The sequence below is a fragment of the Passer montanus genome, unplaced genomic scaffold (assembly GCF_014805655.1).
Source record: "Passer montanus isolate IOZ18808 unplaced genomic scaffold, ASM1480565v1 scaffold4, whole genome shotgun sequence".
NCBI classification, from domain to species: domain Eukaryota; kingdom Metazoa; phylum Chordata; class Aves; order Passeriformes; family Passeridae; genus Passer; species Passer montanus.
In genome coordinates this window covers 9345900-9362314 of record NW_024368818.1, presented here as the reverse complement: position 1 = coordinate 9362314, position 16415 = coordinate 9345900, and the positions used below count along the sequence as shown (strand labels likewise).

The window sequence follows — 16415 nt, the reverse complement described above, 5'->3', positions numbered from 1 at the left end:
CATTACTTCTGGTGTAATACACACTGGAATTTTCCTAAACTCTCTGATTTTTGAAGAAGAGCTCCACTGAATGATGCAGAAAACAGTATGCTCGATTAAGAGTTTCAATGCAACATGACCACAGATGAGAGTATGAAAGTATACTGTGTATACTTTCAGAAATAAATGCCATCAGAAATAAATAATGTGCTATACTGTAATGATGCAGAAAACAGTATGCTGGATTAAGAGTTTCAATGCAACATGACCACAGATGAGAGTATGAAAGTATACTGTGTGCCTAGCACATTATTTATTTCTGATGGCATTGCAGTAATAAAAAGTAAAATATCCATAAGAAAATGTGGGCAATATTTATTTTAATTCCTCCAAAATCTTACATTATTCATGTGCCCACATATACCCATGCACACAATGTGCTAAAGTAAAAATTTTGCACCATGTCATACCAGAAATTCAAGAGTGTGCAATGTGTAAGAAAAATGTGTAACTGTTGCTAGAAATCTGGAAAGTCTATTCACTTTCATTCATATGCATATCTAAAAAGCAGCTTAGACAAGTTTACAAAACATTTCTTATGACTGTTGTGATTTTTGCAGTTAAGGAATCAGGAACTCACAATATGTACATCAAGCTTGAATGGCTTGTGTATGTTACAAGTATAAAGCAGTCGGCAGGGTAAGTATGTCAAATATGCTGAAGTCCTAACATTTCAAAATCTTGACCAAAATAAACAAACAAAAAATGACCCAGGTATCATCTCTGTGATAAGAGAAAAGACATTTCACTTCTTGTGAAAGAGAAGAGGTTTCACCATCCCTGCTAGAATCTTGGGTAGCTGTGCAGCAATCACCTCTGACATCATCTCAGGGAATTCAACGCTCAGTGCACGGGACTGGAGAAATGTGTTCAAACAGAAGAGATGGAGCTGTTTCACCAGCTGGATTTGATAAAATACAAACATGATCAATCAGGCTAGCAGTAATGCAGCCACATAAACATGCTGTCAATCACTTATACATTCATCAGCCCACATAATTCTATACCTTACCCTGTCCTTTCTTGAATCAGTAATGAGGGTACTTCTCAGATCCTATTAATGACAAAAACCATACATATAGCTATGGCAAGTCATATAAAACCACTGCTTCACTAATATTACAAAGTATTATCACCCTCATTCAAGACACATGTGATGAACAATGGCAACTACTTAACAAGCTTTCAACCTTTCATCTTATTCTCACACTCATGTGTGTGCTTGGGTCACTACCTGCTATTTAAACACTGCTCTCAGAGGTAGCTTTACTACTTACCTGTGAGCTTTGTCATGGTTTTCACTATGATCATATCTGTGTATGCTGCAAACCTGAACTTCACAGACTCCCATCCCTTGAAAGCAACTGCTCAACATGTGATTATTACATCTCATCTAGCCTCTCTGAGAGGTTCCAATTTTTATTTCAGACCAGTGACTAATATGTTGTTAAACATCAGACTATTTCTGCTACCTTAGCTTTAACATTACACAAATCTCTCCAGTGTGATGATTTTTCTTTTCATTGCATCTCCCATCACTTTATCAGCCTGAGCTGAAACAGGACTTGAATGAAGATACTCCACGGATCAAACATCACTTTGTTATTTTGCAGCAAGCCTCCCTCCCTCTTTCTCTTCCTCACAGGTTATTTCAATGTGTGCATTTAAAAGGAAGAGACTGAATTAAAATAAAATGCAGATTTGCTGAGTTCTGAAGAACACAAAGATGCAAAGATCCTGTCCACCTTGAACTCCTTAGGAATTCCTCACAACCAATATTGAGTTCAAAAGTGTCTAGGGCATGGTATCTAGAATTATCAAAGATTACTCAATTTTCAAACCCTGCCAGATACTGAAAAAGTGGTATAGAATATCTACATAAAACCAGTTGAACTAAGGTTGCAAAGCCAGTTTTGGTTGCCCTTCACTAATTCTTAGTAATCTGACTTTGCAACTTGAATTGCCTCTTCCTCACACTATTTTCCTGAACAAGTATACATGTGCTCACACACACATATACACCACCCCTACCAAAGCCCACAATTGTATGGTTATGTTACCAAAACCTAAAAAAAATCCATAGCACTCCAGTGCATGTTTCAAAAATAATTCAATATTGTATACCATAAAATATGTGCACAATACATATACTGATGTATATAGCTATCTATTCACATAAATATACACAATAAAGGATTTTTTTTGTGTTCTTCTGCTGTTTAGCAATGGTGACAACTCCCTTCCATAGAATTACTGTTAAGAAATTCCTTCTTACATAAAGAGCAGAAAGCATTAACAAATAAACTTACATCATGCATGGAATCCATCAGTTTTGTAAGTTGATAGAAACGCTGTGAGTTGGCCACAACGCCTTTCTGGCGCAAACCAATTGCCTTCACCAGTTCTCTGATGTAACTTGTTCTCATCTCATCAAATTGGCTTTGACTTCTTAGACCTTCCAAAGGAACTAAAAAAAACCCCAAAAACAAACCAGATAGGCTACAATTTACTCTGAAGGCAATGAAATTTCAAGTCCAGGAAAAATTTACAGCATTTCATGCTGTACAGTGCAATTCATTATTATGTGCCAGGTATGTCTTCCCATTCAAAAGTTACTCCAAAACCAGTGATACAATTAATTAAAAGGGTATACCAGGATCAATCATTCAGCAAAGTTCATTTTGCTAATTGCCTTATGTCGAAAAATATCCCTAAGCTTCAGTTACATGTATTTGCTGGGGAAAAAAAAATGGCTTAAAGAACCACTCCTGCCTTTGAGGAAACATGTTTTGGACTGATCCATGTTTACTGCTGAGGGTCTGCCCTCTTCACAGCGAATTTTTGGTAGAGAGATCTAGCTGGAGTGCTTCAAAATGGAGTCAAGGAATGAACTAACAGCTCTAAAGTAGTGCAGACAGTAAAGCTGTCAGGGCTCAGACCTCCTGTTTGAACTGCTTCCTCTTAACAGAACCGATCAGAGACTTAAAGGTGAACAGCTTTTTAGAAAAATGAGCAAGGAGGAGAAATTGGTTGAACTCCCTCTTCTCTTAAAGGTCAGGTGTGAGAATCAAAATGAGGACATGGAGAGAACACTGAGAAAAGAACCTGTTAGTGGCTGCTAGTGATGTGTCATGGAAAAAGAATACCTTAATTTTCAAAGCCTGGATGATTCTGGACATTTCTTAACAGCAGTTCTATAGACAACTAAGGAATGCTTTCATATAAGATGACTGTGATGGAGTTCAGGGTTAGATGGAAGCTATCCTTGACTTACATCTCTAAACCAGCAATTAAGTCTTTATACTTCCCCTGCAAATTAATTTTGAAGGTATCTTCCATCAATGAACAGCCTTTTTCCTCTGAATTCTGAAAAAAATAGTCACATTCCTGCTTAACAACAAAAAGTTTCTTGTAGCTATCTATTTGAGCTGCTCCATTCCCCTGAACATATGTCAAGAATGAGTATGCTTTTATTCAGTGGCATGAACTGAGCCAAAATCTTATGTAACAAGATTTAGAAATTCCTTTAAATCAGAAGTCTGTAAAGCATTATATTTAAGCCTCAGCCAACTCAACTGCAAGTCAAATATAATATTAAAATTTAGGCTGGGAGTCCATTCAAAATTAGAAATTTATCCAGACTGACACCCAGTTTATTTCAAATTATGTTTCTTTGGAATTATCTAAAAATGTCAAAAACAGTTCATCTAAAGAATAAATTGAACAGAAGACACAATGAGAGACTAAAGGATTAGACTTGATTTACTGTTAGTACACAAAAGACTGAAATGGCTGTACTTTCACAACTGAAGTGGATTAAGATGAACATCATGACTAAAATAAAAGTAGTCTTAAAACACCTTAGAACAACAACAACAAGGTTATATAGTTTTTTGAAAATGCTTTTATGGAATTATATTTATACAGTACCAAATGGTTACTAAATGTCTCAGCAACAACTGTTAGGTGTGTTCCTTTTCCCAAACATCTGACAAATTGTTTTTTCCTATAAGACAATAAATGCAGGAGAGAACAAAAAGCAAAACTCATCAGAACAGGTAGAAATACTTTTTTTTAAAGTAATTTCTTGCATATACATATCATCTTAAAAGATAGCTTCTGAGTGCAATGCAGTGGATAAAGAAAGGTAACCAGATGAATTCTGTTACACTGATGCACCCAGAAAGGAGAGGGATTGGACCAACCACTGTAATGCTTCTTTGAATTTGGTATTAACTTTCTGGAAGAGAGATAGCTGAATTGTCACAAATTTATCTAAATTTAAGTGAAATTTCAGAAGATAGACAAGAGAGTTTATCTGGGATGAAAACACAATGGAAAACATTTAAAATAGGAATAAATTCATATTCTAACAAAGCAACTGGAGTTATATCAGGATTTTTATCCACATTATCTTTACTGCTTTAGCAGAGAGTATGGCATTTTGCTATTCTTTTAGCAATTTCCATGTTCATATGCACTAAATTTAATCTTTTTAAACTTACTTTCTGTTGAGATCAGGTTTTTTTTTTAAGAATGGGTTTATGCAAATATCAGCCATGTACAGATTAAGATGGACTAAATTTTAATTCCTTATCAGTTACTTTTTGTAAAAAAGCAATTTTAAAAAAAATATTATTTACTTTTATTATTTACTTTGTAAAATCAAGAAGCAGGTCATGCAGGATTTGCACATCTCCCTTCTGACTCCATTGTGTGTTGAGAACCAAACTTTTATATTCTTTCAAGTATATTTTTCAAAAATGCTAATTCTCATTTCTAACAGCACCTGTACTACTTTAAAACTTTCTATTTGGGAATTCATAACTAACAAGTATGGCCTCAGCAGATGTAACTTTTAGTATTTCAGAAAAGATTTTGGAAGAAAAGTTCGTCAGCAACCACATTTCCTATGCAAAGGGGAATGCAGCTGTATGCTGCATTCTTTAAAAGATGAGTATAATTAAGTGACCACGGATTTTGTTTCCAGAGAAACAAACCAAAGAAAAACATTTCCATTTGTTTATATCTGTGCTAAACTTCACTTATTTATAACTACAAAAAGTTGAATAAATGCAAGTATTGTTTGTCATGGCCACTTCCCTAATTCTTTTGAGCAAACCTGCTTTAAGATCTTGGTCAAGATAAAGCCCTCAGTCCTGATAATTTATTAAATATTTTTAAATATATTCTAATACTTTTAAGTTTGGTTTGGTTTGGTTGGGGTTTTTTAAATCTGTGTAGAGTCACTCGAACCGATGTTTCCAGGCAGAAATACTGCACAGTTGTTTTGAAAATTTTTAACACAGTATAGTCATATGTCAAAAGAGATTCAACATTTCCCCAGTATCTTTATACACAATAAAACCAATAATGAATCACAAATTCTTTGTTCGTTATAAACACTAGAAAAAAAAATTTTTAGTCTTAGAATACTAACATGCCATCTAGGACATTTCCATTTGTTAAGCCAGAGAGCTTAGTGACTGTCAAGTTAACATGGTTCAACACTCTTTTAGTAGTGATGTGTTACAAAGAAATAAAAGAACCTACTTGTGTTGAGAAGTAACAGTGCTTTCATACACAGGAACTCTTCTTGGCTAACTTGAAGTCTGACAAATTCCTGTGGGAGTTGCCACATGGATAGACACAGGGAATAGAACGATGATTCTTTCATCCTCTGTCTTACACCCAGAAAAGTTAAAAAAATAAATTAAAAACTATTAAAACAAAGATGAAGAATGGCTCCAGTACTAACTGCTTGAAAGAAAGGTCTTGTTAGCAATTTATCACATTACAAAAATTAAAGATGAGGTTATACACATAAACAATTTTCTGATTATTTATGTTCCTATGCTTGTTTTTTACTGTAATGAATGTGCTATCGTTTTGAATGTTAAATCTGCTACTATTGTCCAGAAAAGAAACAAAAAAACTATCAAAGCTGAATGCTAACCACCAAAAATAAGGGGAGTTTACTAATTAAAAATACCCTAGTGAATAATGTGAAGTACTATCTTATTTTAGAAGTTGATAGATTCTTGTATATCCATAAAGAGTTCAAAGCACAGAACTGAAGACTAAACTGAAAGTCTATAGAAAACTTGTTGTTAGGTTTTGTAAAACGTCTGTACCAAAATACTTTGTAGCAACTCCAGCCTGGTAGTTTTAGCAGCAATGGCATTGCTTTGTAGCATGCTACGCCATTAAAGAAACAGTTAAAAATGTTACATGCTAAGGAAACAGATACATTAAATACAACCTTTCCTAAACTCTCACAGAAGTAACAAATCACACAAGAAATAGATAAAACTGTGGGGTTTTTGCAGCACTTTGGCACCACTTTTCTCTTTGTGGTTTTGGTATATTGAGTATATATTATAGCATATATTTAGCAGAGAATAATTTTCAACTGTAATGACTGCAATGGTAGCATTACAAAGTTTCTAATCTAGACTGAATTCATCGCATGATGATCCAGTATCTTGGACTGATTTTAAAAGGTTGCACCCCAATCCAGACAAATTAGGTACAAAACCAGGAAGATTAAAGTTTGCTCACTCGCCTGCTAGGGGGTTCAGATCAGCATTCCAACCTGACTGCAAGTAGTGACCTCAGCAATCAAAACAGAAGCTATTTTCCATTTAAAAAAGACTTTTTCAATGCACTGAATTTTTTCTTATTATTTAAAGTGTTACTGTCAGCTTGAATGAAAATTATTTCAGTGTTGTTCAACATCTGATATCTTGTACCAGCTCTTAAATTACATAATCATAGAAATTTAATCTTTTAAACCTGAATAGACTTGTTTCTAGATCTACTTTAAATCTCCTTTTCTATTATTTTTTGGTAGCATCTCTTCCTAATTATTTTCTATGAAAAGCAATAGCAGCTTAAATGTTGTTCTTACTCAAATTTTGAGACACTGCAAAACACAAGTAACAGTAAATCCTGGTAGGGTATTAATACATAGAAATCTTGGTCAAACTAGCACTACTGGCTTTCTTGGTCTGAAATTGATGCTACCAAACATGTCCTTCCTCAGAAGCACAACAACTCAGTTCACCTAAATGATAAGACTGGCTGTAACACAAGCTTTGGATTGTGGTTTCATGGCTAACAACTATGAACATGAAACAACTGTCAACATGAAACAACTATAGTGTGCATTGCCCCCTCAGAAGGACTTTGCATTATCTCTTTCTACCTCTAGGCACACAATCCTGTGATTCTGGCATTAGTGCCTGCACTCCTACATGATGAGTCGTGTCAGGGATCACCTCTACCTGCTAATGAATGGCTTTTTCTGGGACACCTCTCAGGCATATAAACTCCTTATCTGTTTGACAGTGCAGCCAGAGAGTGTTTGATCCATCTCAGCTAAAATCATAGGGATGCATGACCAAGACAGTTAACTTTTTTTGGCAGTGTTCAGCAGTTACCCTTGCTTAAGGTGAACATGAAGGTACAAGCTTAGACATCATCATAGATAGCAAAGCTGTTTACATTTTACTGACCTAAAAGCTAACTTATTTCTAATAAATAGTTGCAGCTGTGATTCAGTGCATCAGTTACTTTTTATATCTCTTTGTTTATAACATCTCTAGTATGACCCTGATGAGATGTTCTACATCCAAGAGAGGAATATATTGTCAGCACCCAGCGTAAATGATCTTGAGTTGACAATAAGAAACTGTCTCTGGTGGATTAAAATCAGGGTTCATAAATCTCAACACCATTCCCAAAGAAAGTACTTAAAGTCTTCTTCACAAGCTCAGCAGTGGGGTGATACTCCAAGACATGACACTATTGCTTAAAGCCATCTCACTGTGCTTCTTCTGAATGTAACCATAAGATGCATCAGACTATGCTGGGACAACAATACAGCCAGAAACTCGGTCAATCTCATCACTTCTAAGTATTTCAATTTGTACCGCACAATTAATAAAAATGGGAGAGGAAAGAATTCATTACCCAACAACCTCACAGTGATTTACAGTGATTTGAAAGAGAAAAGGCCAGGAGCTATGGGGTCGGCTCTGCTGAATATCTTCTATAAAGAACTTCACTGGGAGGATCTTGCACACTTACAGATTTTAAAATCAGGTGTCTGGATCTTCTGCAAATCCACCCCTTAATCCTTAAACAATATGTCTTACAAAACACCTGTTTTTCTTTCAGCTTGCTTCATAGCAGTTCTTTTAGTATTTTAAGAAAAAGAAAAAAAAATACTGAGAAAAGTTTATTAAGGAAATATGGGGATTAAATTATGTTTTACTGTTCCTGGCAACCTCCCATGTACTATAACCAAAGAATATAAAGTTACAAGTCTGACAATATTCATTTGCAGAGCTGGAAAACTGACAGAGACTGACATGATGATTATCTAAATTAAACAGAACAGTGAAGAAAAATACAAGCCAAAAAGCCCCTACCATCCCCCAGCAGAAAAGAGCAGTCTCATATAATTTTTCCTTGATATTAAAATTACTACTTGATAAGTAGTTTTTTTACTGAGCATTTAGATTTTAGGCAAACTATTTGCAAAAACCACCCAAACAAAAACAACTAAAAAAAACCCCATACTCAATTCAATTTAGTAAACATTAACGCATGACTTATTCAGATTAATGGAAGTAAATCTTCTGACAGCATGATTTTTTTTTGTTAGATAATTAAAATTCTATTTGAACTGCTTTTGCTTGACCATGTACACAGAACAGTTGAGGTTCCCACAAAACCCCTTCCAAAGTTACTAAACTTTGAAATGGTCAGAGGACTTGGCCACTAATTTCAAAACAGAACAAGTAATGAATGAAATCTTGGCTTCAAGGGAGTCACATTCCCATTGGCACATAAAAGTTCAAGATGTTATTCATGGGAGCATTCTACTTACTCATTTAGAATCAGATCTGGTGCAAAATACAACATCTGACCACTGACGTGTTTGTATGATCTCCATCCCATTGCAAAAACCATTAGACTCATCCAGGAATACTGGATGAGGGTTATCTGATCGTCGATATGCAAATTCCGAAAACCTGGAAATTAAATTAAAGATAAAATATTTCATAATTCTTATCTAGACAGCAGCTAAGTAGATGTTTTGAGCTTACAAATATGAGCTATCAAACTGAGGACACCTAGAAAGACAAGCAGTTTTGGGGATGTAGATCTCCAATGCCCGAGTAATAGCTGCCTATCTTATTTTGACAGTTAACCTCTTGGCTTTTTGCTCTCATCCAATATTTTGAAATGTTCACACCAAAATTTATTTTAGCAAAAATGACTGTTTCAGAGGATAGGAATGCATCCCTTTTTCTTTTGGTAAAAAATATGACAGTTTGTAACATGATCACTGTAACCAACTCTCACTGAATGTCAATAGCTTGAACATCAGTGTTCTTACCATAAGATGTAGCTGTCATACAAAAATGTCCATATATGAGTATCTTTCTTCCATTCAGCTTAACAGAACCATACTCAGTTGTGCGCTTGTGTTTGATATGTTTGATCATTTTTGCTGTTTGATAAATTTAAAGACTGCCACGAATTATCTGAGTGAAACTAACAGCTTCCTGCCACCAAAAGCAGCATTCCTCACTGCATGGTCCTGTTACCTCCTTCAAGCAAGCTTTGGCACTCATGCTCCTCCTCAGTGAAGTGGTTCAGTTCATGAAGACATGAGGAAACACAGAGGGCTAAAAAAAAGGTTTACTTTCTTCTCATTTAGTGAGATGAATCAATTCACTCAAGAGGTGTGTTAAGTGTCAACTGCAATGGGAAGAGCAGTGACTGAGACTACTGCTTCCTGCAGCAGCAAAGTGTCAAACTGAGCTCAAATGAAACTGTATTTTCCAGGCTTTCTGCTCAATATATTGATTTCTACATATCCCAGGATGGCCATGATGATCCCTATCACCATACAGCACATATACATACATAACAGGGATCTTTTTTTTTTTAAATCCATTTATGGATCTTCATAAATTCAGTTAATAAATTGAGTTACTTCTCATTACCAGTCTGTTTGTGAGCTGCTTAGTTCTAATTGGTATTATTTATAAAAATTTTACATTGTTGCTTTCAAAAATTCATTTCAGTAATAAGAAGAATAAAGAATAAGTAGATATACAACCTTTTTATAAAATGAATAAATAATAGAGTAAGAAGGGCTGGGGTAGAAAGGCTGTAATAACAATCACATACAGGAACTGTCTGAGCTCCTGTGCTTTCTTGGAATGAAACTAAATATTTAGATGGATTCTTTCAAATGTGCTTCCCTACGAAAATACATTTGATTAGTTAAATTATCTGATAAGTGAAAGCTTAATCATTTTGGAATTTGTAAAGAATAAACAGGCAGTCAATACTATTGTCTTTAGACTGCTCCTCTCATGAAACATTTGCTTAAATACAATTCATTATATATAAGAAATTATATTACCTGGTAGTAATTTAGACCACTTGACTACACAAAGAAGTTGCCTCTCACAAAGATGATTCAGACTGGTCAGCAAGGAACTTGGTGTTTCAGGTTTTGTATTGTCATAACCAGCATAGACAACTTCTGGCTCAATGCCTCGTAAAACACTTATCATTGGGGGAACAAACTGTATTTCTTGATTTGGAGAGAAGGACAGCCTTTGGGTTAGAGATTGGCTTTCATCTTGAAGGGCTGCTGGCTGCTGGAGTGCAACATCTAAGGTTCTCACAACCTTAATTTTGTTAAACTTTTTCAATTTTCGACCTGAAAAAGAAAACTGTTGATTGTTAGAAAGAGTTAACCAAGAACATGAGTATTTTCCACTAGTGCTGGATTACACTTTTAATCTATACAAGGAAACCAGAACTGTCTTCAAAATAAGTTTTCTATTTTTTTACTATTTATGTAATTGAAAAATGATAATGGAAAATTCTTTAGAGCTTCTCCCACTGTATCCTGCTCCCTTCACTAAGGGATGAACAGCACCCACCCATTAAAATTATTGCCATGAATTCTAGGTTACAGTAACCTCATAAAGTGTTTTCTGGTTCAATTCCCACTGTTCTGTCATATGCCAACAGCTGAGCCAGCTGGCTCTACAATTCAGTTTCTATTTAATGTCAATTAAAGATACTGCTTCTTTTACTCCCTAATATTCAAACCCAAAAATGTTAGTAATTAATTACTACACAAAGAAACTCCTTTCCTCCAGCTTACTAAGAGCATTTCAGTCTCATGGCTGAATCCTATTTTGGTGCCCAGGGGGATGAGTGAAAGACCAAAAAATACTGTAAACACTTAGAAGATATTTCACTTCCTAAAGCATAATTTCCCTTTCTCAGAATTTTTAATTGTTATTTCCATACTGCAGTGGTATGAACAACACTAACTGAAACAAATTAATAGCTGAACTGCCTTCCCAAAATATGCACAGATACATGTGGTATGCCTATGGAAATACACAGGTTTAGGTACAATTCTTCAAATTTCTTTCATGGAAACAGTCTGGCAGTGCACCCAACAGACACAGAAAATCAAACATTCAGAGGCTCAAAGACAATAACCCTCAGTGACATATTACCAGTTTCAGTAAAAAAAGCAAATCCATGCAGAAGTGACTACATGGAACACACTTGCTTTAAACAGATCCTCAAAGACAATGAAAACCCTGATAGATTTTTAGTTCTTCCAAATAAGTTTGTCTTAGGGAAAAAAGGGTCAAAAAATGCAACAAAGATACTGACACTGATGGTCTGATTTACATGACAGGGGGACAGAAACAGACATAAGGGTGACATCAAAACCAGTAACACTCATCATGCAATGACATTCAGCGGTCATATTCCCACTAACTTAACTGCCCGTTTAATTAGTTTAGTATCAAGTGCCCCAACAATCATATGCTCATTTTATCACTTGCGGTAAGAATAAAAATATTTCTGATTAGATATTTCTTAGTAAATAACCAAACACCAAGGTACATCTTAAGTTACACCTGAACCAAGAAAAAAAAGCAAAAAAAACTTCCAAAAGAATAGACAATTTATTATGCTGAATGACCTAGAGCCAATTTTTATCATAACAAACATATATATAGTCATAGACATGGTGGGAATTTCCCACTAAGTATTGTGTAGGCATGAAGGAAAACAGAAGTAACAATGCATTTGATAGTTCATAAATAATGATTTCAGGAATTTTCAGAAATAATGGCTTCAGATACTTTTACAGTTCAGAGAACAAGCAAAGAAAGAAACCAAACAGAATGCTTATCACATGGAAATGTTAGTAGTTAATAAGTACCCATGTTTCCAAGTGACTAAATGTATCAGAATTAATGTCACACTGGTTTGCAGAACTGCTCGTGTGTTTATTGCTAATTATGTTGCTTAACAGCCATCAGTAAAACAACTCCACTTGTTCCCTATCTACAGGAGAGGTGACTGTTAATGACTTGCAGCAGACTTTCCCATCTACAACGAGGAGACCACATCAAATTAATAAAAACTCTTAAGGACATAAGGAAAACAATGGAGATTTGACAATAACTTAGTTTTTCATTTGCTGTTTACAAAGCAGGTAACTTTGCACTGTAAGATAAATGAATGTCTCCAATTAGTCCCATAATGGGTAAATAATACCAATCCACTCTGACAATTACTTTTCTTAATACTATAATATATACTTCTTAATATTATATGTCTGTGCATATTTAGACAGCACACACTTGGTAATGTCACATTTTCATTACTTCACATATTTTCATTACTTCACTTTAAGACAGCCAACCACTCAAGCACTTTCTTCATAGTCACCATTCCCCTAGCCTTGATTACTACAAATAGCATGTTTATAGTGTTCGTGTCCTACATGTACCTAGAAAATATTAAAAAAAAATCTGTTTAATCCCACTATCAAATATATTATGATTTTCTCCTTATTACCTAATTCTGTATTTTAATATTTTTTTAACTAGGTATACAGAATCATACAGACAATTACACATTACTGATGGTAGACAATTTATATTAAAAGGGTTGGGTTTCTAGTAGAAGTTTAACATCTCACTACCCTTCTCTTACCCTGTAACAAGGTGAAAAAAAGAATCAATGATGTATTATTCTTGACAGAACACAATGGCCCTTACTTTAAGGTCACTATGCTCTTGCTTTTTGTGTAGAAAAAGAAGCTATGTACACCTTGGAGGGGGGGGGGTGTATACAACATAGAGAAAGCAGCAAAGCAGAAGGAACAGATCTTGGTTTTAAAAAACCCTTTGATCCAACCTCAGAAAATATTACCTGGAAAACTAATTCACCTTTTTCTGCATGTAGTCACTGCACTGCAGACTGAAAGCTGATTGAAACAATGAAAAACTAATTTAGCAATGCAGCTGAACAAGGAATCAGCCTGGGAAAATTACAGATTCATTCATAAGAAATAAAAGAGTTGTGTACTTGTTTATTCCAGGACCTGATCCAGCTGCCTGCTATCCTATTAGGTTTAAGATTAGAAAGGGGATAGATTAATGTCCCAAGTTATGAGGTTATAGAAACCAAAGACAATTAACACTTTCACAGAAAATTACAAATATAGTACTATGAAATGTATGTTTTTATTGATACTTTCCTTCTATAGATTAAGAAACAGCCCATATAGGGAAATAAATTACTGAATCTATTGGTTGCTATTCTATAATTTACTTACAACTGACTTAAATTTCTTTTAAAATATTTCAAGGGTTTGAAATTTCTTGGAATTTCGGGTTGAAAAATGGAACTGTTGTCTATATAATGAAATATTACACTTTTATCTATGTGGTTGCCACTCAGCGACATTCACAATGGAAGATAGGTGTACTTCCCTAAGAAGTAAGTTTAATTTAATTAATATAGTAGTTTTTGGAAGCTTATCATTAAGATCCTGTAAAATCTCAGTGTTTCTCATGTTAATTAAGCAATATAGCCAGTCTGCATTTAACTCAAGGTCAGCATTAAGAAACTAAGTATCAGAGGTAAAAGAACAAAAACGTATCTACGTAAGCTCTAAATGGCAGATGACACAAAAAATCTTGACCTATAAAGGTTGTAATCAAAAGTACAGATTTAAAGTATTGCCAATTCCAATTAATTTAAAATACTCCAGGATGTCTCTAATCATGTACTTTATTTCGAAAATTGGAAATTTTCATATGGGCTTTTGTCACAGAATCACAGAATTCCAGGGTGAGAAGAACCTCAAGGACCATCCAGTCCCACCTTCCTCGGCAAAAGCACAGTTAGACAAGATGAATCCACACCTTGTCCAGATGAATCTTAAAAGTGTTCAACAGTGATGAGTTCACCAGTTATGTTGGGCGATAATGCCAATGGCTGATTTTCCTCATTGTGGAATATTTTCCTCTTGTGTCTAATCAGAATCTCCCTAGGAGTAAATCATGTGACTGTTTGTAAAAAGGGAGTTTCCATCTTCTTTGCAGTCACCCTTAAATAGTGGAAACCAGCGATAAGGTGTCTCGTAGGCCTTCTTTTCCCAAGGCTGAACAAACTCAGTTCACAGAATCAGAGAATCACAGAATCTTTTAGCTTGGAAAAGACCTCCAAGACCATCAAGTCCAAATTTCAATGCATCACCACCTTGTCAACTGGAGCATGAAGTCCCACGTCCAGCCTTTCTTCAAACATCTCCAGGGATGGTGACAACACCACCTCTCTGGGCAGCCCATTTCAAAGTTTAATAAACTTTGTTAAACTTCTGTGAAAAATTTGCTCCCGATTTCCAAGCCGAATCCCCCTCGTCACAGCTTGAGGCTATGTCCTGTCATACTGTCACATGATTCCTGGGAGAAGATGCTGACCCCATCTTGTTACAACCTCCTTTCAGGGAGTTGTAAAGAGTAAGAAGGTCCCTCCTGAGCCTCCTTTCTCCCAGCTAAACAACCCTGGCTCCCTCAGCTGCTCATCATAGGATTTATGCTCCAGACCCTTCCACAGCTCCATTGCCCTTCTCTGGACATGTTCCAGGCACCTCAATATCTTTCTTGTAGTGAGGGGCCCAGAGCTGGACACAGCACTCGAGATGTGGCCTCAGCAGTGCTGAGTACAGAGGTACAATCAATCACTGCCCTAATCCTGGTTGTAACACTATTCTTGATACAGGCCAGGGTGCCACTGGCCTTCTTAGCCACCCAGGCACACTGCTGGCTCATGTTTACCCTTTCTTCATATGGCAGGCTTCCCAGCCCTTTGATCACTGATGTCTTTGGGAAAATTATCTGAGCCCTGTAACACTCCATGTATGAATCATATTGTGCTGATCAGCACATCAAGTCATGGGTAGGAAATATTGCTCATGTGATACAACAAAGGAATTGTAAGAAATGGCAGATGAACAAAAGGAAGAAGGGCAACAATATAACCACAGACAGAGTATTATGGTTAACAGTCTATCTTGAGATTTTGTTTGCAGTTTGAATTTTAAATCCTCATTTACAAATAGTATAATTTCACTCCAGTTTTCCTCATTTTTGGTCTACATTTGTCTTTTCGTCTTCTTTCAGTACTAAGCACTCCATTTCAAACTGCATAAAACAATTACCTTCCTAATCCCCCCAGCACTGTTGACATCACTAAGAGCACCTGAGGCACTTAACCTGGGGCAGCTGACAAAAAAAATAGGGGTGCCACAGTCACCGCTCCACTCAGTATTTCCTTTTTTCCATTGCCCAACTATTCTCTTCTGCTTTCTATTTGCTGCCAGATTACTCCTTTCCAGAAGATAGTGTAGGTAGGGCAGAGATCTGATGAAATGCAATGTCCCTCTAAGAACTAGAGAAATTAGACTGTACAGGCTTCTCAAAAAATGGGAGACAGCTTTGATTAGGTATATTTAGGAGAAGACTAAGCAACACAACAAACTAGGTACAAAAATGTAACATTAAATAAAAAGAAAATATTTACCCTTGCTTTGTAATAGCTGAGAAAAAAAGGTGACACGAAAAGGTGATGAGAAAGATGAAGATTTTACTCTCCTCATACCTGATAGTAATAAAGTAAGTCACAGCACCTTTATCCTCAGGTTTTGTAGGAGGACATAACATCCTACTATGAGGATACACTAATGAGGACATACCATCTGAACAATATTGCTGAAAAAAGCGTCCAACTTTTTCTGTTTCTAGTACCTACACCCACAGCAAAATTTATATATTAAAAAACACTAGGAAAACTAGCATCCATAAATGCACACAAAGCATAAAATTAAGTCAAGCCTGCTGGTGACTTTTCCTATGTAGCATTACTATGCAGAACAATGCTGAAGCAAAAGGACTAGATAATGATAGTGAGTCATCTCACACTCTTCTGCTTGTTGAAACTGCTGCCTGTGATGT

General features: G+C 35.6%; 1 protein-coding gene across 1 annotated transcript in view; it reads right to left on the bottom strand.

The window, feature by feature from the left end:
- Nucleotides 1-228: 228 nt before the first annotated feature.
- PGR (progesterone receptor) overlaps nt 229-16415 on the bottom strand; it is a 30922-nt gene continuing 14735 nt past the window's right edge. The window contains 5 exon segments of the mRNA XM_039718755.1: nt 229-940; nt 2349-2506; nt 5593-5723; nt 8936-9080; nt 10487-10789. Coding sequence (XP_039574689.1) covers nt 785-940; nt 2349-2506; nt 5593-5723; nt 8936-9080; nt 10487-10789 — 893 coding nt within the window. The 3' untranslated portion in view covers nt 229-784.